This window comes from Mastigoproctus giganteus, chromosome 8 (genome assembly GCF_048544385.1).
Source record: "Mastigoproctus giganteus isolate SK-2022 chromosome 8, ASM4854438v1, whole genome shotgun sequence".
Taxonomy (NCBI): Eukaryota; Metazoa; Arthropoda; class Arachnida; order Uropygi; family Thelyphonidae; genus Mastigoproctus; species Mastigoproctus giganteus.
This window is the reverse complement of record NC_143582.1, coordinates 162,987,840-163,013,363: the sequence shown is the minus strand read 5'-3', so window position 1 is coordinate 163,013,363 and position 25,524 is coordinate 162,987,840. Positions and strand designations below refer to the sequence as shown.

The window sequence follows — 25,524 nt, the reverse complement described above, 5'->3', positions numbered from 1 at the left end:
CAAGCTTAATTAATTTTACTTAGAAAATAAAACACCATTATTTTATTCTTTTAATTTTACATAAAAAAAGCAAAACGAAACGCGCCATTAATATTGCATGCATAAACTGTAATAAGGCAATCAGAATAATTTTTTTTTTAAAACAGTAAAAGATAATTAAAACAAGTAAACTATAATGTTGCACGCTACGAAAGCTATAATACATTATTGTGTAAGTAGGGCATAGCCTATACACATACGTAGCAACGAACGAACTAGTTTTGCTACGTCGATCTCAGATTGTGAAAGCTCTTCGCTATGAGTTACCTCGGTATTGCTATTTATTCTAAATAAAAAAGTGTTTTATTATTATTACAGTACTTTTATTGGAGTCTCGTCAGTGGGTAGTTGTTGGTGGGGTATTGTACAAGTATGGCTATTAATATTTTGAAAATAGCTGAAAGAGAGTGTACTGAAATGGTAATATCCGTCGATTAAGATATTATAAACACATAAATAAAGGCGAATAAAAAAAAAACTCTTTATTACTCAATGAAGCTTGTTATACAGTGATGGAAATGAAACATGGAACATGAATATTTGATATATCTGACAATCTGCATTTTCACATTCATAAAAATCCCTTTATACTATTACTTTACAACATCCAATAATATACGATAGCACCCAAATAACATGATATTTGATTATTTACCATCAACGAAGCAGAAAACATCGATTGCATAAACTATAAAATATAGTAACAGATTTAAAAATAAACTACAACCTATACAAGTATTGCATCTTGATTTCCACATCGGCTTACACATATTTATTATGAAGCTAAGTGCGAGTGTATTCGATATATTAAAAAATAATTTTTAACATTCTTATTTCGAAAAAAGTTACGGCACGAAATTATATCATAAAAAGATCTTGAAGTGATTAACAGCATCTTTTCATTTTGATATTTTTTAATGAAAATCTGGTAATCTGAAAAAGTAGTGATATCAAAGACAGTGGTGTGTTTTACGAATGTGTTAACAAATCATATGCTGTCTAAAATCTTTCCATAACTAGGTAGTTAGCAATCAAGTTTTTGTGCCTTATATAAAAACTGATTCTGTTCAAATCAATACAATATAAACTTTTGATTGACTTGTTATTCAAGCCAATTAAAAAGAGCATTAGCTTTCAAATATTTTGACATGCATATGACAAATACATTTTAACACTTTTTCTCTCAGTGCATGGAATTCAATGCTAGTAAAATTCAACACCGTCTTCTTTCTCGCGAAAGAAAATTTTCCTCTGTTTACTGGTAATACTCATATCTGGAGACTAGATCAGATTGGAATGACCTCTTATTTGTCTTCTAAACAACTATAAATCCTGTTCGGATTCCAAATCCGCTCTGCTATCTACTACTACTATCATATACAGGGGCGGCTAAGCGGCAATTTCCGCCGGGGCCACAGCAGATTGGATTATCGACTAATAGTCAAGATATTGTAAGTGACCAAAATTGTTTGGAGCCGCCGGTACCGAAACTTATCATTCCGACCTTGATCGCATCTAGATGTTACCTCCTTAATCCTTTCAAAAGTTTTCGATTTTTCTCAAAAGAGAGGGAACTATTAGATTAAGTACTAATTTCCGTTCACAGATTTTTTTTGTTTCTATTGTGCCTTCAGGTAACACCCTGCTGATGTCTGACTTGTTTTGTAGGTGATGGTGAGGAAAATCCTGGCTCTCTGGCACTTTGCTTTGTGAAAATATCTTAACTAATGATAAGTACTATCAGAATGAGGCAGTTTTGTCACCGCGTCCCGTTCAGACGAAACGCCTGCTTCAGTAGATTCTGTTCGTTATTTTAGAAGTCTTTTAAGTGAAGATTTGCTGTATAAATATTGTATATTGCGGATGCTGTGCATGTAAAATAAATTAGATTGGAGGTATTGAGATTGTTTATCCTCATCTTGATTCTTCATTGACTACTGGCACGTAGCAGTTTCTGTTAATTCTGACATGGAAATAAACATTTGATAGTTAAACAGTGTAAATAGAATAGCAGAATTAAAAAAAAAAAAAGTCCTAATAAGACATTTCTAGCCTTCCATCTGATGTGCCTTGAGGCATCTTCAGACATCTAGCCCTTACTAAAGGTTATAATTCATCTTATTAATGATATTTGAAAATTTTCTGACGTATTTTAATCTCTCTCTTTTACACACCACACACACACACATTCACATGCACGCATACCAAAATATGTTTACATTAAAAGTTTATAAAATTTATAAATTTATAAAAATATGTTACAGTTATTGTTCAGCACTTTCAGATTAATTTTAAAAGGGAACGTTTGCGATTTCATGGAAGTGTTGATAATGAATCATTGACCAACATTATATTCTATCCATAAGTATTTTAACTGAACGATATATTTGTTGGCTCAGTTCATTTGTCCATTAACATTTTCACGCAGTATTTATCACAAGAATACTTCTACACGTTACACATATCAATAAATCTACGTATTTTAGGCACCAGTTACTCATTTCATCTAAGAGCGAGTTGATATAAAAGTGGAAATAAGGACTCCTTCGGATAAGAGCTCCATATCATGGCTTTTAAAAATAGCAGCAAGAAAAATTGTTTAAGCTGAATATGTGGACGCCGATCCTCTAGTTGTAGAAGAATTATTGTGAGAATTTTTCACTGAATCCACAGAATGTCGAGATAACGAATGAGAAATGTGAGATGCATTTAGGCTGCTTAAGGTTCCCATCTGAAATATTAAAAAAAATAATAATAACATTCTGTTATAATGATATAAACGGAAAAGTAGCTATGGTTAGAAGTTCAGATTTTTTTAAAAAATAATATTTATATATATGAAAAACTTACTATAAATAAAAAATACAGAGAGAGACAGAGGGAGATATTAAAACTTGCTTTAATAAAATATTTCAAACCATTTTAAAAAGAGAACCTCAATATATAGAAAATATACTGAATATACACGGAATGTCATCATCTGTTTCCAGCTGAAACAAATCAGATCCAAACTGATCGTGCTACAAATTGTGTTATTCTACTGGATACGAAGAATTTCCGGAATACTAGAAAACGAATGCGCAGATCAAGAATCAAAATCAATAAATATAACTGAAATGAAGGTCCCTGTTCAAGACTACAAAGTCATCGTACAAAACGTCCACTACTTTTTTTTGTGTCTGTATTCTTGTACTCCAGTGTCAAATTATATGACAAGAACATACTAACCATAAATTTATGGAAATTAAGACGCAGCTATGCTTCTAGGATGGCTGCTTATGGAAATTAAGACTCAACTATCTTTTGGGTTTCCAGTACCAGCAAAGTAAGACAAGAAGAAGTGGTACTAGCAAGAATGCACGTTGGACATACTCGTATAATTCATCTTTGTCATCTCAAGGGCGAAGATCCTCTGAAGATGTGCTCACTGCCATACTAGTTTTACAGTATAAAAGTTTATAGGAATGCCCTAGCTACCAGTAGGAAAGACGAGAGTTATTTGTAACTTAGAAATCTGAAACAAAAATATATTTTTGAAATTAAGAAAATTGAGAGGAACTCTTTACCTTTCTAAAGGATGTTAATTTTTCATTTCTAATTAGTACGCCCATTTTGAAAATTTTGTGATAAACAATAACCGATGAGCACAATATAGACGTTGTAGCTCTTATGCCAAAACTCTGCAACAACAACATATGTATACCAATATGTTTGAGTACATGCTTATATCTGAACGGCTTTGAAGTTGACCGATGTCGTGAAAAGCTATACGTTTTGTCTAGAATGCCCAATTTGATATGATAATTTTTAATTCTGATACAAGATATATAAAATCATGTCGTGAATTGGAGCCGGCCAGCGAGTGGTATTTTCAGTACCTCAGATCTAGAATGATCTAAGAATGAGGCTCAGTTGCATGAGTTTACTGTATACTGCACCAGCATCTTTTATTATTCGATCATGTTAGGTCACTCACACATTAGGAAATGTATTCTTAGATCGCTTTAGAGTATCTAGAAATATATAAGATAAATTTATGAAAATTATTATTAACATTTGCTGTAAATACAGTGGTCTAGCCGGGGATAATACAATTTCAGCAGATGTGCAGCTTCTTAATGACGTATATTTCTCAAGCTGCATAATTGAAGGCTACTGAAAGTTTTAAGCAACAATGTTCTTTATGTGTATATTAACGATTTGGCAATTGATATTTTAAACATAAAATTGCCCGAAACTGGTCAAAATTATCGTTTTCTACCGACCTTCCCTGTGCACGATTTTGAGCTAATTGAAGTAGTGTAGATAAAGAGAGAGAGAGAGAGCTCAAAATAAATGTATGCGGGGATAGAAAGCGATAATTTTGAAAAATGTCCCTTAACGGATATTCTATCTGCAAATTTATAAATTTGCTCCAGTTCACTAATTAGGGCGCTAACCAAAATTTCCCCCATAAAATTAGATATGGTGCACTCCATCACCATGAATATTAAGTACATCCTACCAGCCGTTAATGTAAAATAAATGTAACTTTCGTTCTGTTTCTAATGGTGGTTCCACCCAAATATGCAGATGCATTAAATGTTATGTGTCAATATTTCAAATGCTAGCCACACCCTTCTCTTGGCTAAATGGATTTGCATTGTGCCAATTGTTGGTTACCGCTCGCCTTTTCATTTTTTATGAGTTTGCTTCATGAGAACTTTTTTTCAAAATTAGTTTATCGTAACGTTTAAACATAATTTGCCAAATCAATTTAAGTGGTATTCAGAAAAATTTTAAATACTTTAAATTCCCATTTAAATTATGGGAATTTGAAGTACAAATATTTCATTAAATAAGCATGGACATTGAAAGCCTCATGTTTCATTATACAAAGTGATTAAACATAGATAGAATTCTTTAATTTTAAACCAGCTACACACATTTAATCATATATTAATTTTATTCTCCAAGAGGGAAAGTTTTTTCTTGGGAGAACGAATAACCAAGCCATTCATATTCGAAACATTATATTTGAATGATGACCTTATGATTTGATTGCTGCATTTTATGCATTCGTGTTTTGATGAATTACATATTGTTGGTCTAAAAATTAAAGATTTCTATAACCCAGAATTAATAAAATGCCTCATTAATAAATATTATCATAAAATTATTAAACCCATTTGTTTGATAATAAAAGAGAAATAGTCTTCGTGAGAACGTCTAATGATGTAATTTTGTTTGTGATGTGCTAAATTCGTTGAATATAACTATCTAACTATCACTAAATTAGAAAATAAGAAACCTTCAGCATTTACTTACTTTAAGCTTAGCCATATCCTCCAGTCTGGTAATATCTGCAAGCTCTTGATAATTAGAGAGAACCACAAGCCAAAAAAATACCTACAAATAGAATTAGAAAATTTTTATTACCAGTTTATTAAGAAACATGAGCATGCGAAACACCTAGATGATGTCATCGGGTGGAGGGAAGAGAAGTACCCATCAGCTGTATTAGGTACAGAAAGGCTAGTTTAATCAGTACTGATCATCATATATGAAAGGAATGTGCCAAATTCTGTTAAGCAGCTCAATGCCACAAATTTTGGTTTCTATTGGTTTCACTCCCTGTTGGGCAGGAGCAACAGCCTTTGAAATCTTGCGAAATTTTTTTTACAGAACTTATAAAGCTCAGTATAGCGATAAATGTTCATCCGGTGCATAAGTGGTGCAAAGCCTTCAATTAAGATCGTAAAAATGTAGCAAGAAAACTAATATAATGTTCTCTGGGATGCTGTACTTAGGCATTATATTACCACAAAATCCTCTTACACCGATATTTCGTCATGGAAGACGCGTATTGAAAGTGGAGAAACAATGAGAAAATTCTGAAAACATGCTAAGAAATAAATAATTTGAATAAAGATTGTTTATTTAATTTTTATTGTATTCATTTGAATTGCACTTATCTATTGCTAAGGATTTCAGTTTGTAATTGAAATAATTATTTTTATGCATACAATGTATTAAATAAAATATGCATACAAAATACTTGCAGATAATTAGGTAACCCTCACCTTCATTTTTTAGGGAGGATATCTTTTCTTTCCAGATCTACATTAGTGTTAATATAGTTTCCCCCCACACACAAACGCATAATTTTATGGGCAAGACACATTATGAAGCATAAGAACAATTTGATAAAAAATAAGTAATTCCAAAAATTGACTTAAAAATAAATTCAACACTGTGAATGAAAAGAGTAAGTAATTTAATACTCACATTAACTATCATCAACATTATCCAAATAACTAGCATAGCCTGATGGTAACCAAAATACAAATCCTGCATAAAAATAAAGAAAATATTACATATACATTATATACATTAATGTTATTAGTATAAATTAATACAAATATAACAAATATTTGTATTAATTTATGGTAACAAATATTATACATTTGTTTTTTTAAGTTATATTTGTATAAAGTTGTTAGGCCCCTTACCGCTTTCGATATTTATCAATGATATTGATGAAGGCATATCAAGCTTATTGTCTAAGTTCGCAGATGATACAAAGATTGGCAGGTTGGAATGTTGAGGTTTACATTTATAAATGCAAAGTACTGCATATGCGTGGCAGTAATTCAAAAATAATATACCAACTGGACGGTATCATACCACCTTTAAGTTGGCGGAAAACGTAAAAGACCTAGTTAATTGTAGTCCGACATGAAGTCCTATCAGTAGTGCAGACAGGCTGGTAAAACAGCCCATGGAATTCTGCTAATGATATACAGAAATTTGCCAACAAGAACAATGAGGCGATATTTTATATATTTATAGAGCACTGAAACGAAGCATTTATGATGAAACATTTATAAGGCTGCTTCTGCTCCGGAAGCATCATTTTAGGAAAAATATGGATCTGTTGAAATGAGTGTAGAGAACAACAACAAGGTTAATGAGAGATATAAACGTTACTCTTACCAATAAAAACTGCAGTTCTGCAACTTGTATAGTTTGGAAACAAGCAGCTTAATTTAGTAAACAAAATTCTGATGGCATCCTTACTATCTCTCTTATTTCTCTCTCTCGGACAACACACATAATTATCATTAGTATTAGTAGGGGCAAATGATGCATGGAAGCAAATTTATACAGAATCGGCAAAAAAAAAAAAAAAAAAAAAAAAAACTACCCATCTCTCCTGTACATCCTCTCTGACAATTTGTCTACTCCTTCCTTAAATTTATTCAAACTACCTACTTCCACAACACCCAGGGTAATCAAGAGCTAACGCAGGCCCCTTTGCAAAGTGCAAGACCAGCCTGCAACTTGTCTTGTATAGGCGTGTGCATGTGTATGTTCACACACAGAGGTGAAGGAATAAAGCAAAACTAACATATAATAAATTAACAAAAACTAAAAATTAATAAAATAAATAAATTTTTATTGTTTTAAGTTTGTAAATTTTTTGCCGATTATTAAAAATTAATTTAATTACTGGAAAACTGAAATGTTAAGGCCCCTTGAATAATTGCGAACCCGGTTACTATAGACCTCTAATTCCCTTCCCTTTCTCGTCGGGCCTGAAAACACCAGATAGAAGTTTGTTCCAATAATCGATTACTTTCTGACTGAAAACAAATTTTCATAAAAGGACGGCCACAAGGATAGATGTGCGAACATTTTCTTTCAGACAAAGAGTAATCAATTGTTGGAACAAACTTCTATCTGGCGTTGTGGAAGCACGTTGTTTGAATAAATTTAAGAAAGAATTAGACAAATCTTTAAAGAGGATGTACAGAAGAGGTAAGCATTTTTTGGACATTGCTCTTCGTGTACAAATGTTATTAGCGGAGTTCCCCAGGGTTCAGTGTTGGGCTCATTGTTGTTTTGTATATTTATCAATGATGTTGATGAAGGTATATCAGGCTTAATGTCCAAGTTTGCAGATGATATAAAGGTTGGCAGGGTTGTTAATGACAGTAACGACAGTATGCTACTGCAACAGGATCTAGAAAAGTTGAGCAGATGGGCTTAGAAGTGGCAACTGAAGTTTAACATTAACAAATGCAAAGTACTGCATATGGTAGAAGTACCTCCGAAGAAACCTAACAACTGTGTGGTACTACACTTAGGGTGGTAGATAATGAAAAAGACCTGGGAGTAATTGTGCATTCAAATGTGAAGTTTTCTCAGCAGTGCAGACAGGCGGCCAGAGAAGGTCATGGGGTCTTGTCAATGATATACAGGAATTTTGCTAGTAGGGAGAAGGGGGTGATTATTCCTTTGTATAAGGCAATGGTCAGGCCAAGGCTTGAGTACTGCGTACAAAATTGTAGGTCTCATTTCAGAAGGATGTAGAGTTGCTAGAACAAGTACAGAGAAGGGCAACAAGATTGGTGAGGGGAATGAAGGGGTACTCTTACCAAGAAAGGTTTAAGTTCTGCAAATTGCAGCGTCTGGAGACTAGGCACCTGTGAGGTGATCTGATTGAGGTGTATAAGCTCTTGAGTGGGTTGAGCAGGCTCAATGCTGATGGGATTCTTCTTCTTGCTCAGATTACGAACCTAAGGGGGCATAAATTCAAATTGAGGAAGGACAGTTGTAGAATAGATGTTCGAAAATTTGCCTTTAGCCTGCGGGTAGTTTATTTTTTATTTTTTTTTTTTTTTGGTTGATGCTTATAAGCTTGCTTTCTTGCATCATATGCCTCTACTAATGCTAATAGTAATGCAAGGAAGCCACAGACTTTTTATGCATTAAAAAAAAGAAAAGTAGATAAGAAAATACACATTATATGCTTCTCTCCTTACACAGGTAACTATTCGGTTGACCTTTGAATTTATTCAAACTGTCAGCTTCAACTACCTGCGAGGGCAACTTGTTCCAGCAATCAACGTCTCGCTGGCTGAAATAAAAAAAACAAAAAAACAACAATTTCCTACAATCTAATCTAAACCGCAACCCCCGTAATTTTAATTTATGATCCCTAGTTCTAGAATTCTCTATAACAGTGAGAATTCCCCCTTCATTCATATTACTAATCCCTCTCAGAGCTTTTATAAAGCTCAATCAGGTCACCTCTGAAGTGTCTGGTTGCAAAGTTGTAGCTTACATAATTGGAGTGTTTCCTCGTACTGTCGTCCTCACCATTGGAGTTGCCAGTCTTTGGTCCCTTTCAAGAAGGTTTTTTTTTTTTTTTTTGCTGACTTTATATTTCTTGCATCATTTGCCACTGATAATACAATACTAATGCTAAATTTATTGTATCGAACTTCGACAATGTTGCTTATGTCTTTGTTAGAATGAATTTTCCGATATTGTATTTTTATTTATTTTTTCTTATTATTTGATATTTACTATTTTACGAATTTATCATTTACATTTATTATTTAGTATATATATAAATATAATAAATAATAAATATAAATAGTAAATTCTTAGCGTTTATTTTGGATGGCTGGAATAAATATCAATAATTTTATTCATCTTGAAAAATATAAAAGGTTATTGTTCTGTAAATCTCCCAAAAAACGTTAACCGATATTTCATATGTAACGTTAATATTTTAACATGTATTCTCATTAAACTTTTAAGTTACAGTGTATTTATTTTTGAGTAATATGCGACTGTGCATATAATGAACCCTCTAGCGGACAAAAAAAATAATCGTTTTAGAAAGGAGAAAGTTGGCGTTACAATGCAGCTGCGTGATAAACAAGTAAGAAATTGCTATTTTTTTTGGAAACCATAAGAATTATATTATCATTTTAGGATATATTCATTGCATATTTTTGGAAATGATGAGCTGCCGATTCCGAATAGGTAACACGAAAATTTTATTTATCATTATACTAATGAGATGTCTAGTCGTTAGGTTTAGTGCAGTTTCTATTCTGTACTTATTTTGTATCTGAATTCATTTTGATTTATATGCATTTATATGATATTTATTTTAAGAAATGAATAATACAAATACTGTACATTCCTTTACCATCCTCTTTTAAAATAATGATTTAAATGCCTTTATTTAAATCATTATTTAAATCATCATTGATGGTTAGCTTTACATGGAGGTATTTCAAGTGTAACAGGAAAAGTAATCGATATTCATCAGTTAAAAATTTCATACTTTTTTTCTTTTTGGCCTTCTCATCTGATGCCATATCAGCTAAGTTACATTAAAAAGTGTTCAGGAGCAAAATGAAAGTAATTATTTTTCTAGAAATTAGATTATATGACGCATAGTCAAATACGTCATAGTCGCTTACGTTGGCCGTTCTGATAACCAAACTTTCACACGATGCTCTGGAAAGTTTGTGTGCTATTTATTTTTTACTTATTGCATTTTGAAGTTTATTTTTTCTATTTTTTTGTTTGTAAGAATGATACAGTGTACTTTGCGATAACATATAAATAAATAATTTTCTTAAGTTAACCGAGAAAATAACGAAATACCGCAACAGCTACATAAATTTAAAAAAAAAAAAGAGAAAAAAAAAAAAAATACAGCATAATACATATGCTGTATTGTACATATACGAGTATAGGGGCGTTTAAATTTGGCACCGGGGTATAATCTCGCTTATTTTTAAGTTTACTTTATTTGGGTGGAAATTGTTTTGAAGTTAATGAATTAAATATTACTGTTTATATTTTAGTATTTATTAATTTAAATTTTCCTAATTAACAGTTTTTTGCTTAATAGAAAAGTTGCTCTCACTCTTCAGTATAGTCTAAAAAGGTCATGGGTATATTTCTAAAACGAATACAAACTGATTTTATTTGAAAAAAAAAAAAAACCCGGTCAAATGCGAAGTTTACTCTTTGGTACCGACGTTTGTTATGTAAGGACAGTTATTTCGCATCTTGCCATGTTCACAGTTGTTTTTATTTTTTTTCTTGAAAAAATTGGTTTGTTTCAGCAATACACTGATGACATTTTCGAATAAATCGTGTGTACTGTATTGTACAGTATACAGGGTGTTTCTATTAAAAGGCACCAGGTATAAGCTCGCTTGTTTTTAAGTTTAGGCTATTTGTCATCTGGTCCTTTATTACTATATTTGGGCTGAAAATGTATTTGATGTTAAAATTAAATTAAATATTATTGTTTAGAATTTACTATTTATAAATTTAAAAATTTCCTATTAGTTGTTTTTTGCTTAATGTAAAAATTGTTCTCTCTTCAGCATGAAACGAACGCAAACTGATTTTATTTTATTTCATTTTTTATTGAAATAAAACTGATTTGTTTCAGTAGTACACCGATGACGTTTTCAAATAAATCCAGAATGGAAAATAACTTTTCCATTAAGAAAGAAGCAATTGATTAAACACAATTTAAATCTGTAAGTCATAAAATCTAAACGGCAATAGTTACTCTAATTTTAGCACACATTTTTTTTACACAATTACGACAAAACGTCCAGGCTTTTGTTTATCTATACCGAATAGTCTATATCAAATAGTCTATACCGAAAAGTAAGACAAATATACCCTGGTGCCCTTTAATTGAAGCGCCCCGTATGTTGCACCTCGTAAATGTGATCTTTTGAAAAATATGAAAAAATTGCTTGGTCTGGAGGAGGGCAGCTTACGGACTTTCGGTAAGCCTGGGCCACATTTCCATATGATGATAAATTGTAACTATGATATCGCTCATTGGCTGCAATAGTGACACAACTAAAAATTCATAATTTTTGATTTAATACAACTGATGAGGTTGGGACAGTGGACTTTACATTTATGCAATAAAAGTATAAAGTGAGATCAATATTATCTCGCTACGTGACACAAATGTCGTTATGCCATCTGAGTTTTTACTGCATCGAGAAGCGTCAACAATGGCACTTCTTCAGTGTGCTCCAACCTTGGGACTGAATGGAGCGCGGTCCGTGCAATAGTGATCCTTTTTGAGTTGTGCTAGTATTGGAGTGTAATGCAATGCAAATTTCTTGTTGTAGGTCATACGCAAAACGAGGGTGACTGTGCAACTCATTATTATAGAAAATTATAGAATAATGATTCTTCCATTTTGTTTTTTTGTACATGAATAATTCCGTACTGACTTCTTGTTCTTATTTATGCTTTACCACAATTATGTTCTCAAAGATGTTAAAAAAGTTAAAGCTAGTAAAACAAGAAAACCTTTGGAGACATTTTTAGATATCATGAACATGTAGTTCAAACATGTTCTTGAGTTTATGAATATAAATTGAATATAAATAAAACTATTGTTTAATGTTTTTTTTTTTTTGTTCTTCATCCTAATTACCTTCAATCTTTAGGAGACTCAAGTCACAAATTTTGAGTGTTTGTTGGTGCAATAGTAGCACAACTCAAAGGGGGGGGGTTAAATTTTCGAGTATTCTGGTTACCCATAAGGGACTATTCACCAAGCCAGCCTAATTTTGAGTACCACTGGGTATGATGAGATGAATCACAATATATTTCAACAATCACACAATTTATTAAATTTTAAACAAACTAATTTTAAAAGCCAAATTTTCCTCAACGATTATCTCAGAATTACGATTTTTGAATTATGCCACTGTTCCAGCCAATGAGTGATATGATGGCATACTTTCAGAGTTGAAGAGTGTTACTTGCTCTCTAAATGAGAATAAATTGATTGAGTTTATTTTGTTGAGTATAATATTTTTATAGTGAAAATCTTTAAAAGGAGACTCTACGTGAGAAGACTAGATATGGGCTCACATCTGGTGAGTATGGGCTTGGCACATCCAGGGTCCTGAGGTGGATATCATCATTCTTCTCTTTCTTGGCTGACTCTCTCTCTCTCTCGCTCGCTCTCTCTATCTCTCAGGGTTACTCAGAATTTTTTTGGCTAGTGCAGCATAAGCCTCAGGCTTCCTTGCACCATATGGCTAATAATAATAATAATAATAATAATAATAGACTGATCTCTCAGGGGAAAAAATGTAATCGTGATCACTGAGATAGACGAAGCAGAAGCTAAATGACTTGATTTCGCCCGTTTGATTTGAAGTCGGGAGTTCAGTTTGTTTCATTTAGCACTTTTATATTTTAAACTAAATTATATTATAATTTTTTTTATAACAGTTAAATGCTAAGCACTTACGGGATATGTTCTTGGTTGCCTATTTTAAAGCCTTTACAAAATGTATTACGTAGCCCAGTGGTCAGGAGCGAGAGTGCATAGCACGCGGTTCCTTGAGTGAACCGGGGTTCAAGCCCGGTTCACTTCCATTGGATCTTTTATTCACGCCGTGCCGAGTTGGTCTGTCTCGTGTGAGGGTAGCATGTATTTGTTCTTCCACAAACTTTTTTTCGTCCAGCGAACAGGCAAGCCGACCAAAAACACATGCAATTTAGAGATGTATTATTATAATTGTTATAACTGTGGTTTACGTGCTACTTGCTAGATAACCTGAGATTGACAATATGTAGTTGTACACGGTGATTCAAAATTCGAGCAGCCCAAAATGAAAGAAGTAATTTATCTCATTTTGTAACTATGGATATTCTTGAAAAAGGGCCGACCGGGCTAGCCGGGTGGGTAAAGTACCTGCCTGGCAACCCAAAGGTCGCGGGTTCGAATCCCGCCTCGGGCTTGGATCAAAGTACTGCAAAAACCTTGGGAGGTGCATTATGGCCACAGATGCCGATGCGCCAACAACTATCAAAAAAAAAAAAAAAAAAACTTGAAAAAGCACTTCGGTGGCAATATTGTATACAGAATAGTGGTTATACTTATACAAACTGATATGTACCGATTTGTTCGTGACGAAATCATCATGACATTCAATGTTGAGCGTGTGTTTACAGTCGAACAGTACTTTTGCTTTAAATCGTATGTGAGGGTCAAAGTCGAATTTTGAGAAAAAGTATACCCTATTCACCAGTACCAAAAAAAAAATCAACAGTTTCATGATTAGTAACCTGTTTGTGTAAAACAGATAACGTTCGTGACAAAAAAAAAAAAAAAGCACTGGAGCCCTTCATTGCTAAACGAATAAAAACTTGAAGATATTAGTCAATATTTATTGCTATCGCCCAAATAATCACTGAAAAGATTTCTATCGCAAACCAGTATTTCTTATTCAAGTACACAAAGTACTTTAAAAGTTAGGCTTCCATTACTATCATATTGATGTACTGAACTACTTGCTTGTTACATAAATCCAGAAAAAGATCTAGTGTTAATGCATGAACTTAGAGAACATAAAGAAAAAAGATTGCTTTATTTTAGCTGATTTCGTACCTTTATTTATTCGAATGGAATTGGTATTTTGAACCGTATTTTCTTCAGTGATGAAGCTTGGTTCCACTTGAGTAGTTATCAACCCTCGTGTTTTTCATGAATCGCCCTTACATCCTCAAAAAACTGGGGTGTGGTATGCCGTTCCACTTCGCCGGGTAACTAGACCTTACTTCTTCGAGAACCCATTAACGGAAACGTATACTGGGATTTAATACAGTTTATTCGAGCATGACGAACTTATGGAACGACTTGTCACACATCTAGTGACAGTGGTAATTCTCAGGGGCTTTCTCGATTATCGTATTTCTAAAAATTTGTGGCCCCCGAAGGTTCTCAAATTTCGCTGGATTATTATTTGTGGTGCTTGTTGAAAGGCAAAGTGTATAAAAATAATCCTTATTGGAGAAACTGAAAGCCAATATTGAAAATGAAATTGCGAAAATATACGTTCAAAAATTAGAAAGGTGTAATCGAATATGATAAAAAGAGTTGGCGCATGTATTCAATAAGAAGATGGATATTATAATTTGTCTAATTATTTATTATCATTATAGTTATTATAATTACTTGCTTATATAATCCGATAATAAAAGAAGTAATACATTTTAATTGCAGATATTTGGGTTGTACAAATTTTTAACACCCCCCCCCCCTGCACTTACTGAATATGAAAGCTTTCTCTCAAATTACTTAGTGCGTCAGAGTAAGAGAACTGTCCAATTCTGCTGTTATCTTGTGGGGTTTATCGTAGCTTTTCTGCTACGAACAGGGAGCGTATACAACACCTAAACATTGCTAGGGTAATGTTCCTAACAAATTGTCTATTGATTATAGCATATTAATAAAAACTCTACTTTTAATAAGCCATTAAGTTCTTCAAGGTGCGCTGGTTATGGAAAAAAGATTCAGTTATTTTTTGCAACCTTCCAACTGCGAACTTTTCGTTGTGGTTGTTGTGACCCACTTTGCAGAATTGAGCAGCCAATTTTCTTGAGGTGAATTGCTATTGTATTGTACTTTGCATTGCTGTTCATTCCTGTGCTCTACCAACCAAATTATAGAATATCTAATATGTAGGTTAGTGCAAATGCATCATTTTAACATAGCTATCTACCAAAGTAGTTAAATTAATTAATTAAATTGGCATCGTTTTGTTATATCTCATATTGTGTGATATAACCAAACACAATATGAGATATAACCAAAACGATGCCAATTTAATTAATTAAGTTAATTAATTAATTTAACTACTTTGGTAGATAGCTATGTTAAAATGATGCATTTGCACTAACCTACGTATTAGTCATTCTACCTCGTAGCATGAGGCCTTTGCCCTTAAATACTTTATAGCCAAATTATAGAATTAACTGTGAAGGCATGCCTTCGGAGAAGTAGATTCCTGAGATACAAATACTGTATAAGCTTTTAACATTTTCGAGTAGAATAAAGATGGTCACTTCAACAGGTTATCCATATCATATATCCAAGTACGATTTCATCAACGTATTGCCTTTGCACATTCCATGAATCAACAGTGTAGGAAGAATAACCATTTTACAGTATGTGGATAAAAAAGAATATCATATTAGGATACCCGTGAACAACCTCATCCAACAACCATATGTATCACTCGTATGTCGGTTTGCTTGCTTTGCTGGACGAAAAACCCGAGTTTTGTGGAGGAAAGACCTTGTTATCTTCGTCTGAGACCAGCTAATTCAGCCACAGAGTGAATGTAGCCAATAAAATTTCCTCGTGTTATTGACGAGATTCAAACCACGCCTATTCTACCCGGAAAGGGTGGAATGGGTAGGGAAGGACCGTGAGGACTACAATATAAGATGAAAATAGTTGTCGTTGTTATAAAAAATTTCACGACACAAGGGCAACTGTGGCCAATATGATAAAAATAGTCAATCAAAATTGAGTATAATAAATAAGATGGCCAGTGATGCTGTGTAGTTCACTTGATCTTGAGAGACTTTAGTGTCTCTGAGGGTAACGATTTGCGTAAAAATTCAATAAGTTCTGACGTAGCCGAATTGGCTAACGCGGGAGTCCAATTGCATATGCCTTTGAATTTTTACTGTGGTTCGAGCCTACGTGACTGCTGTATATTGTTAATGATCATATTTATTTATTGTCAAAATGATTACAGTAGTTGTAAATTCCTCTGACCTGCTGGTCCTGCTAAAGTATAAACAGAACTTTTATTCCTAATTTGGTTTATGGATATGAATAAAAAATTTTAAATTATACAACTTTTTTTGTTGTGTTTTTAATGACTTTACTAAATGAATGACTAGTAATATGCACTCTTAAAGTACTTACATTTGCCACAGAGCGAAAGAATGTGGCAATAAACCTCCAAATAGTAAAGATGAACATTGCAATTAACCATAATCGAAATTTTTTTTCATGTTCCTGTAAAGTAAAAGTAAATTAATTAGTTGGTAAAATAATCAACACAGCTTGTAACTAAGGTCTTAAAGCATAACATGCTTTAAAAGAAATTTTTCCAGATACTACAAAAAATGCCATTTTTATATATTTGTGACACGCTCTCCCTTTCTATCTGTTATTTTCATTGTCAGTTTTTCAGAGCAAAAATTTTCTTATACATGAAGGCATTCATGTATAAGAAATACATGTATAACACATAAAATCCAAGGAAGTGAAGCCAGTCGACATCACTAGACAGTGCAGTGTCGAGTCAGTTTGGTGTGACATAAGCATTGGGAGATCAAAATTGAGAGTAGAAGTGTGTTATAGGCCTAATGACTCTGATGAGTATAATAAGAAACTGTACAAGGAAATAGAGTGGGCCAGTAAATCAGAGAGTCTTATAATGGGAGATTTTAATTTCCCAGATATTGGCTGGAATTTGTGGGTTGGTCACTCACACACTAGCAAGGCTTTTGTGAATTTATTGGATGATTGTTTTCTACATCAGCATGTTCGGGAGGCAATTACAGGGAGTAATACTCTTGATCTGATTATCAGTAGTGATTCTTCATGCATTAAGAATCTGCAGATAAAGGAACCACTAGGTGGCAGTAATCACAGTGTGCTGAAGTGGGATTTACTCAAAGAAGTAACTACCATCAGGGGTAAAGGGAAGGGTTTTTGCTTTCTTAAAGGAGACTACAGTGGTCTGAGACAGTATTTAAATTCTAACACCAACAGAAAATTGATGTTAACAATTTTTTGTTGGTAATATCATCAGAGACCAACTGATGATGTTAACAACAGAAAATTCAAAATGGGAAGCATTCAAAGAATTTATCTTGGAATCTACTAGGCTTTACATACCAACTAAGAAATATTGTTCAAGGTTTAGGCCTAAATGGATGTCAGATGAACTAATGAGACATATGGCAGAGAAGAAAAATGCATGGGACACATATAAATTAATGGGTGACATGGAAGCCTATGATAGATTTAAGCTGGTCTGTAACCAAGTCACAAAGGACATTAGGCAGACAAAGGCAGATTATGAGAAATCTTTGGCAAAGGTTGCAAAGAAAAACAAAGAGTTTTTTTACCTATGTAAACTCTAGAAGGAAAGGAATGAATCAGATTGGTCCACTGGATATTGATGGTTCAACTGTTGATGATCCTGCTCAGGTGGCTAACAAACTAAATGAGTATTTTGCATCTACATTCACACATGAGGAGTTATTCAGGGAGGGGAGTGCCAGAGGTGAGTTAAACTCTGGCAGTGAGCTAGATGATTTTGTATAACTGAGAGCAAAGTGGAGAAGAAATTGTTGAAGATAAACATAAAACAGGCACCCGGGGCAGATGGGATCTGTCCAGTTATATTAAAGGAGGCAGCAAAGGAAGTTGGCAAACCCTTAGCCATAATTATGAGAACTTCCTTGGACTCAGGGGAGGTACCCATGGACTGGAGATGTGCAAATGTGACCCAAATTCACAAAGGAGTATCAAAGGGCAACACAAGTAATTATAGAACTGTTAGTTTAACTTCTGTTCCAGGAAAATTACTGGAGGCACTGGTTAAAGAAGCACTGCAGGATCATCTAGACAAGACTTCAGTTATAGCTCGGACACAGCATGGTTTTGTTAAGGGAAAGTCTTACCTGACCAATTTGATTAGATACTATGATGTGGTCACAAAGGAACTGGATGCAGGGAATAACTTTGATATCATATATTTGGATCTTAGAAAGGCTCTTGATATTGTTGCACATGAAGGCTGCTGAACAAATTGGAGCACTGTGGCATTGGAGACAAATTGCTGCTATGGATAAAGGGATGGTTGAGTGTGAGAAGACAGAGAGTGGTAATCAATGAACACTGCTCATTGTGGACTAATGTTATTAGTGGAGTCCCTCAGGGTTCAGTGTTGGGTCCATTGTTGTTTTCTGTATTTATAAATGATATTTATGATGGTATATCAGGCTTAATGTCCAGGTTTGCAGACGATACGAAGGGTGGCATGGTTGTTAAGGACACTAATGACAGTACACTGCTGCAACAGGACCTAGAAAAGTTGAGCAGATGGGCCGAGAGGTGGCAAATGAAGTTTAACATTGACAAATGTAAAGTACTACATATGGGAAGCAGTAACCCCAGAGTAACGTATCAACTCTGTGGTACTACACTGACAGTGGTCTAGAGAACGAAAAGGACCTGGGGGTAATTATGCAGTCAGATATGAAGTTTTCTGAGCAGTGCAGACGGTCTGCAAGAGTAGCTCATGGTGTCTTGTCAATGATATACAGGAATTTTTTTAGCAGGGATAAGGAGGTGATTATCCCCTTGTATAAGGCAATGGTCAGGCCACGCCTTGAGTACTGTATACAGGTCTGGAGGCCTCATTTTAAGAAAGTTGTAGAGCTGTTGGAACAAGTACAGAGAAGGGCAACAAGATTAGTGAATTAAACAAAGGGTTGCTCTTACGAAGAAAGGGTTAAGCTTTGCAAATTTTACAGTGTCTGGAGACTAGGCACCTGCGAGGTGATCTGATTGAGGTGTATAAAGCCTTGAATGGTTTGAGCATGCTCAGTGTTGATGAGATTGTTTCTCTTGCTCAGAATAATCACCTGAGAGGGCGTAAATTGAAATTGCGGAAAGACAGATCTAGGACAGATGTGCCAAAATTTGCCTGTGGCCAGCGAGTAGTTGGTTGGCGGAACAGACTTCCATCGTTTGCTGTGGAAGTTGATAGCCTAAATAAATTTAAGGCTGAGCTGGACAGGTATCAGGCCTGACGTAGCCCAGTGGTCAGGAGCGAGAGTGCATAGCACGCGTTCCTTGAATGCACCGGAGTTCAAGCCCGTGACTACTAAATACGATGAATATTTGTATTGACGATTTATTGTAAACTCTACTGACTTGGTTGTCGTGCCGGAGTATAAACAGAAAATTTATTTATTTATTTATTTATTTATTTGGAACGGACGGAGGGGTGAAATGGGAGGGTTTTTTTAATTTTTTTATTATTTTTGGCTGATGCTGCATAAGCTTGCTTTCTTGCATCATATGCCTCTACTAATGCTAATGTATAAGAAGTCTGTTTGTTTCTCCGCTCGATTTTGTCTGGATGTCATAGTCTTGTAAGCAAAATATTGGCATTCTATGTATATGGCCTATACGTAGTGGAATATTGTGACTTTGCATGTTGGCACTTCTTTGAACATTTATGCATCCTAATTGGTCAAAATTGATTATTATCATCCAGGCACGAACCCCCGAATTCTCTTTGGAAGAGGACTTTGAATGAAACACAGCTATCTTATAGCTGGGTTTTTATTATCATACTATGGCTTTCATTCTTGGAAACACCGCTGTCGTCCCCTAATTAAAGTCCGTGGTCAAAAAATATATATAATAATAATAAAAATAAAAAAAAAATCTCATATTAAGTTCACCTAAGAATTGCGTTTGTTCTCTAGTCGATTTGCCAGTTTTTTTATGGACGAAAAAACCGAGGTTCCGGGAAAGAATGAACCTCGCTATATACGCTTGAGATCTGCTAACTCAACCTGGACCTTTTCTACCTGGTGTGAGGGACGGTGATTATAACCACTGTGCTACTCACACAGACAAAGTCCACGGTCATAGTACATAGTGTTTAGGGTTAAGCGGCACTGGTGATTTTCCACAACTTTGTGATCAGTTCTCTTGTGTTGTATACAGTATTCTAAAGGCCACCTAATGTGAGTGATATGTGGTTTATGCAGTGTAATTGCTCATCTGGCCTATTAGTCTAGGGACCGTTGGAAAACCATCGAGCCTTAGTTACTGTACTAGGTGCGGTGAGCCGGGCCATGTAGTAGGGATTAGATGCTCTGGCGGGGTCAACCGTCAATCCTAGAGTCGCCTGAGCCTACCAGGGAGGGCCAAAAAAAATAAAAAATAAAATAAAAATAAAATAATAAATAAATAATAGAAGTTTTTGTTGGAAGAGAGCGCGGGGCGACAGATTATGTTTTGGTCCATGGTCAGCTGTTTCACCGTTTTCTGTCTATCAGCTCATACAAGTCGGGCCTACATTCGCCACAACCATCGCTGAGGCGCGGGCGTCCGCCGCCCCGGTGACAGTTTCTCTGTCTACTATCAGTCCACTCTTGGAACACCTTTACTATAGCACTCCGCGAACAGCCCAGAAAGATTCGTAGTTTCCGTAATCCTGATATCCTTCAACTACTCAACAATCATCCCTTTTTTTCGAAATCCGTCAGATCATGTCACTTGCCCAAGTCGATCAGTTACTTCGTATGGATTGCATGACACGAACCTACATTATCACATTTACCGGTTCTCACCGTGACATGTGCGACACCAGGCTGGGCAAAACGGCCGAATTGCGAAAACACTGGGGTAATCATAATGTTTTGATTAGACAGTTCATACGGTTAAAGTAGATGTTAATCGAACGAACAGCAACTTTCCCATTGAGAAAAAAACCATTTGATAAGCAAAATTTAAATTTAGAAGTCATAAAATCGATACCCAAATTCAATTATATCAAATTCAAAAATGTTTGCTAAAATACTACAAAAAAAAAAGGTCTAAAGAGCCTAAACGTAAAAATAAACTAGTAGACCTCGCTACCTTTTAGTTGAAACACTATATTTTTTTAAAACCCTAAAAAAATATATATATTACTGCCTTTTACGAATTGTCTATATATTACCGAATGGTTGGCAACCCTGGCAACACTCGTATATACATTGCTCTACCAAAAGTCATGGGACAAAGATGTAATTGAAATAAATTTTGTATGGCTACATGCTAATATTTTGCCTGTAGTAAAAGTGAACAATGGTTATTGCGGAATTCTTTTCAAGCGTGTGGGCATGCGCTCACACGTTTGAAAAACACACACACGCACAATCCCCTATCCACGGCCACACAGCACGCACTCTAAACGATGATCACACGAAAACTGCTAACAGAGTTTCGGAGGGGGGAAATAATAGTTAGATTTCATGTGAGGGGGATGTCTCTGCGTGCAATTTCGCAGGAATTAAATACTTCCAGGTTGATAGTTGGTAACGTGTTGAAGAAATAAAAATCCAGGGTTAACAGTGAATACAAAAAAAAACAACTAGGAATGCCAAAAATAGTAACTAACATGAGGCGGGCGCTAGTTCATCTCATTAATAGATCTTTAGAGAATGCGAGCTTGGAGCTTCGAGCAGCCACAGAAAAGCCTACGAGTGTTTCTACGATGTGTGGAAAGCTGCATGGTGTGAATTTCAACGGAAGAGCAGCTCCTTTAGCCTTTGATAACATATTCCTGGCCTAGTCAAGGCACACCAAACCTGCAGTGGAATTGTTCTTGTGGAACGAAGAGTCACACTGCAGCCATTTACAATTTTGATGGACGTTTGGGTATGGAGGATACCTGGAGAACACTTGCTACCTGAGTGCATTGTCCCAAATGAGAAGTTGGGAGGAGGAGGGGAAAGAGGGGGTGTCAGGGTGTCATGGTTTGGAGGTAGTTCTCACGATATGGACTAAGTCCATTGGCCGCAATGTAAGAAACTATGACTGCTGAGCCCTACACTGATGTTCAGGACAATTCTGTGTCCTGCGTTGTGAAAATTTTATGAAAGTAAGAAGTGTGAACGCATTGTTTGAGGAGAATAACATAGGAGCATTTCAGTGGCCTGCATGGACTCGATTTCAACCCAATTGTGCATCTTTGGGACTAATTGTAAGTCAGAATTACTGCAAGGCTAAGATGGCCCTCTTCTTAACTTCGTCAGTGGGTCTTACAAATGCTTTAAAGAAATGAAGAGGAGTGGAGCACAATACCACCAGCTTTCTACCAGAAATTAATAAAAGTCTTCCACCACGCATTGAAATAGTCATTACGGCCAAATGTGTGGGCCTATTAATTTCTTAAATTCATACGTTTTGTTCATAACTACATGTGCCCCATTATGACTTTTAGCAGTAGTGTATATTTTAGAGTATAATAAAATTTTCAAGACAATTTTTCGTGATGTTTGTTTTTGAGTTGAAACACGGGAAAAAAAAATGTATGTTTTGCTTTATATACTTACCTTTCGTAGAGCTGCCATTAACATTATGGAGGCGGCAAGTAGTACGGCTGCTAATACAAATGATATGACTGAACACATGATAAGCAAATTTCGTACTAGAGGGAGACAAATAGATAAAAAATATTTCAGAAGAAACCTAATTACCAAAACCAGAATAAATTCTAGTAAATAACATAAAATATTTATCAATTTCTCCGTATTTTTGTATTATTACACTTTACAAGGATTAGTTCATTTTGAAATTCTCAAATTTTCTAGAACAAAGATATGGTGAGCTTTCAGCCCAGTTACTTTTATTCTCTATAAATTTTTATGGAGAATAAAATTATAATTCTCCACGAAATTGAGCTCGTTCCTGTTAAAGAAACGTTATATTTTATTTGTTTTGAAATGCAGAATTTTTTTCCCCTCTTTTAACAGACTTTTAGTGCGGATTTCCTAAAAAACAGGCGTTTCACATCAGAGTCTATTTAAAGTAGTAAGGTTGCTTAAAAATTAAAAAAAAAAAATACTCATTTCGTCATTCGGTTTCTGGCCTGGGGACACTTCGGTCCCTCCAGTGACAGTGTATAAGTTTTTGGCCATGAAGGCGACATATTGTTTCAAAGGTACGTGTACATATTGTTTACTTCGGATTATGTGAAAAGGCCCACTCACAGAAAGAGTTTTCTACAGAACTGAACTACAGGTTGATTCATGATGAAATAAACGCTTGGCCTTTCCAATCATCACAAAGCATGCCTGCTGCTGGGGCTCTTGTAGGTAGTCCAGTAGGTAGAATCGCCGTCCTCCCCACACCGGGTAGAAAAGACCTGAGTTCGAGATGACGTGAGGAATTTTTATGGGCCCTTTTCACAACATGGCTAAGTTAGTCGGCCTCAGGAAAGAGTATCATGGTTTTTATCTCCTGGAAACTCTGTTTTTAGTTCAGAAAAACAGAAAATCGATCATAGAACACACGCAATTTACAGACAAGTGTATACAGAGCAACATGGCCTTAGTAGCTGATGGTCTTAAAACCCTACTACAACAGCCTGATGCCAGAGGGAACTATTCACACAGTCCGGGTTTAGTAAGCTAACATAGTCAGGCGCCGAACTGTAGTGAGTGAGCATATCCAAATACCTAATTTCTAAACTCATGAACTAGCAGAGGACAACAACAACAACAACAGAAGCGTCCTTTTAAATATTCTCCGATCTCCTACCAAATCATTATACTTATGTACACATGCGGCCTGCGCGACTAGATAGGCAAACACAGAAGACGAGGAAAGCCTGGTTCGCCGAAAACTTCATAGTTATTTTTTTATTTTCGGTTGGAGCCTCATCCAAGCATTTATTTTATATTTGTTAGATTTATTTTTTCGCCATGCTTGATTTCAATACTTATTTTTGTAAGTAACATTAATCACTTTTGACCTTTCACGCTCATTAATACTATACATTTTTTTTTTAATGGAAAAGGCGCTCTAAGTACTGCATAACTGATCAAAAAAATTTGTTATTTTAGAACATATCGAGGCAAAATAACTTTAAAATACAGTTTATTAATTTTATAACGATGTAAATAATTTATCGTTCCGTTATATTATCAATCTTTAATTTAGAATAAAGAAAGCTGGATCTTTATTTTCGTATACAAAATCTTTTCTTAAGGATTTATATTTCTTAAAGTTGGTGTGTCTGTCGTGACCTGTGGCATCGAGAGTCAGCACCGCCGTGGGAGAAAACAGTCTCACTAGACTGGCCCTCCTTTTGTCGGGCTCAACTTCTGGGCCCCTCTTCACAATGTCAGGACCTGGGGAAGCTGACCCCTCAGCCAACCCCCACTGGCCTATGGCTGATATTCATTTCATCACAAATTTTATCGAAACTAATGCGTTAGTCCTTCTGAATTAGTTCTTTAACAAGTTGAACCGATCAGGCATTGCTACTTCGACTGGTCTACCAGCCCAATTTTTTATGTGATAAACAACTGTTTAAACACCATATGATAAATTTCGCATCATTTAGCTCCTTTAAACGGCAAAAACCGAAGGCTTTACTGTTCGGCAATGAAAGCTAATATTTCGAAAAGTGATTGTTAGTCATAAACGTATGTCACATGAATGGGAATGGGTGTTTATGTCAGGAAAAAATTAAAATTAATCGTATCAGTGAAAACGTTAGTACGTAAACAAGAATCTCTATGGAATGTAATTCGCATGAATGCCCATACTGGAGCATTACAGGCACACATTAGCTTGTCACATTTTTTTTTACATAGAAGTCTTCATAATAAAAGGATTCTTCCCAGCTTTTATGTATACCGAAATTCGACACCATGCTGATACATATACGAGGGGAGTTTGAAAAGTTCACGGCCTGAGTATGAAGCGTTTATTTGAGGAGTTTGGTAATATGATGCTTTGGAGTCGATACGCTTTTGCCACCGATGCTGCAATTCGTTGATTCTAGCTGCGAAGAAAGTCTTCTTTGGGGATTCCAGAAATGCATCCACTGCAGCAATGATCACTGTCGGTTACTTCGCCTATTTCCTAATTTGGAAATAGCCGAAGGTCCAGTGGCGCTAGATCTGTGGGATGCTCCAAGATTTCAAAACCTCGCACATACAGTGCAGCCATGACAGTGACAGACTTGTGAGCAAGTGCGTTGTCTGGGTGGAACAAGACTCCTTTGCTGAATTTTTCCTTTGATG

General features: G+C 35.1%; 1 protein-coding gene across 1 annotated transcript in view; it reads right to left on the bottom strand.

The window, feature by feature from the left end:
• Positions 1 to 565: 565 nt before the first annotated feature.
• The window catches only part of LOC150081973 (uncharacterized), a 50,007-nt gene continuing 25,048 nt past the window's right edge, over positions 566 to 25,524 (bottom strand). Inside the window, exons 3-7 of the mRNA XM_090379025.1 lie at positions 22,825 to 22,919; positions 16,613 to 16,705; positions 6,307 to 6,369; positions 5,347 to 5,427; positions 566 to 2,770 (exon numbers count right to left, since the gene is read on the bottom strand). Coding sequence (XP_090235151.1) covers positions 2,639 to 2,770; positions 5,347 to 5,427; positions 6,307 to 6,369; positions 16,613 to 16,705; positions 22,825 to 22,919 — 464 coding nt within the window. The 3' untranslated portion in view covers positions 566 to 2,638. The remainder of the gene's footprint in view (positions 2,771 to 5,346; positions 5,428 to 6,306; positions 6,370 to 16,612; positions 16,706 to 22,824; positions 22,920 to 25,524) is intronic.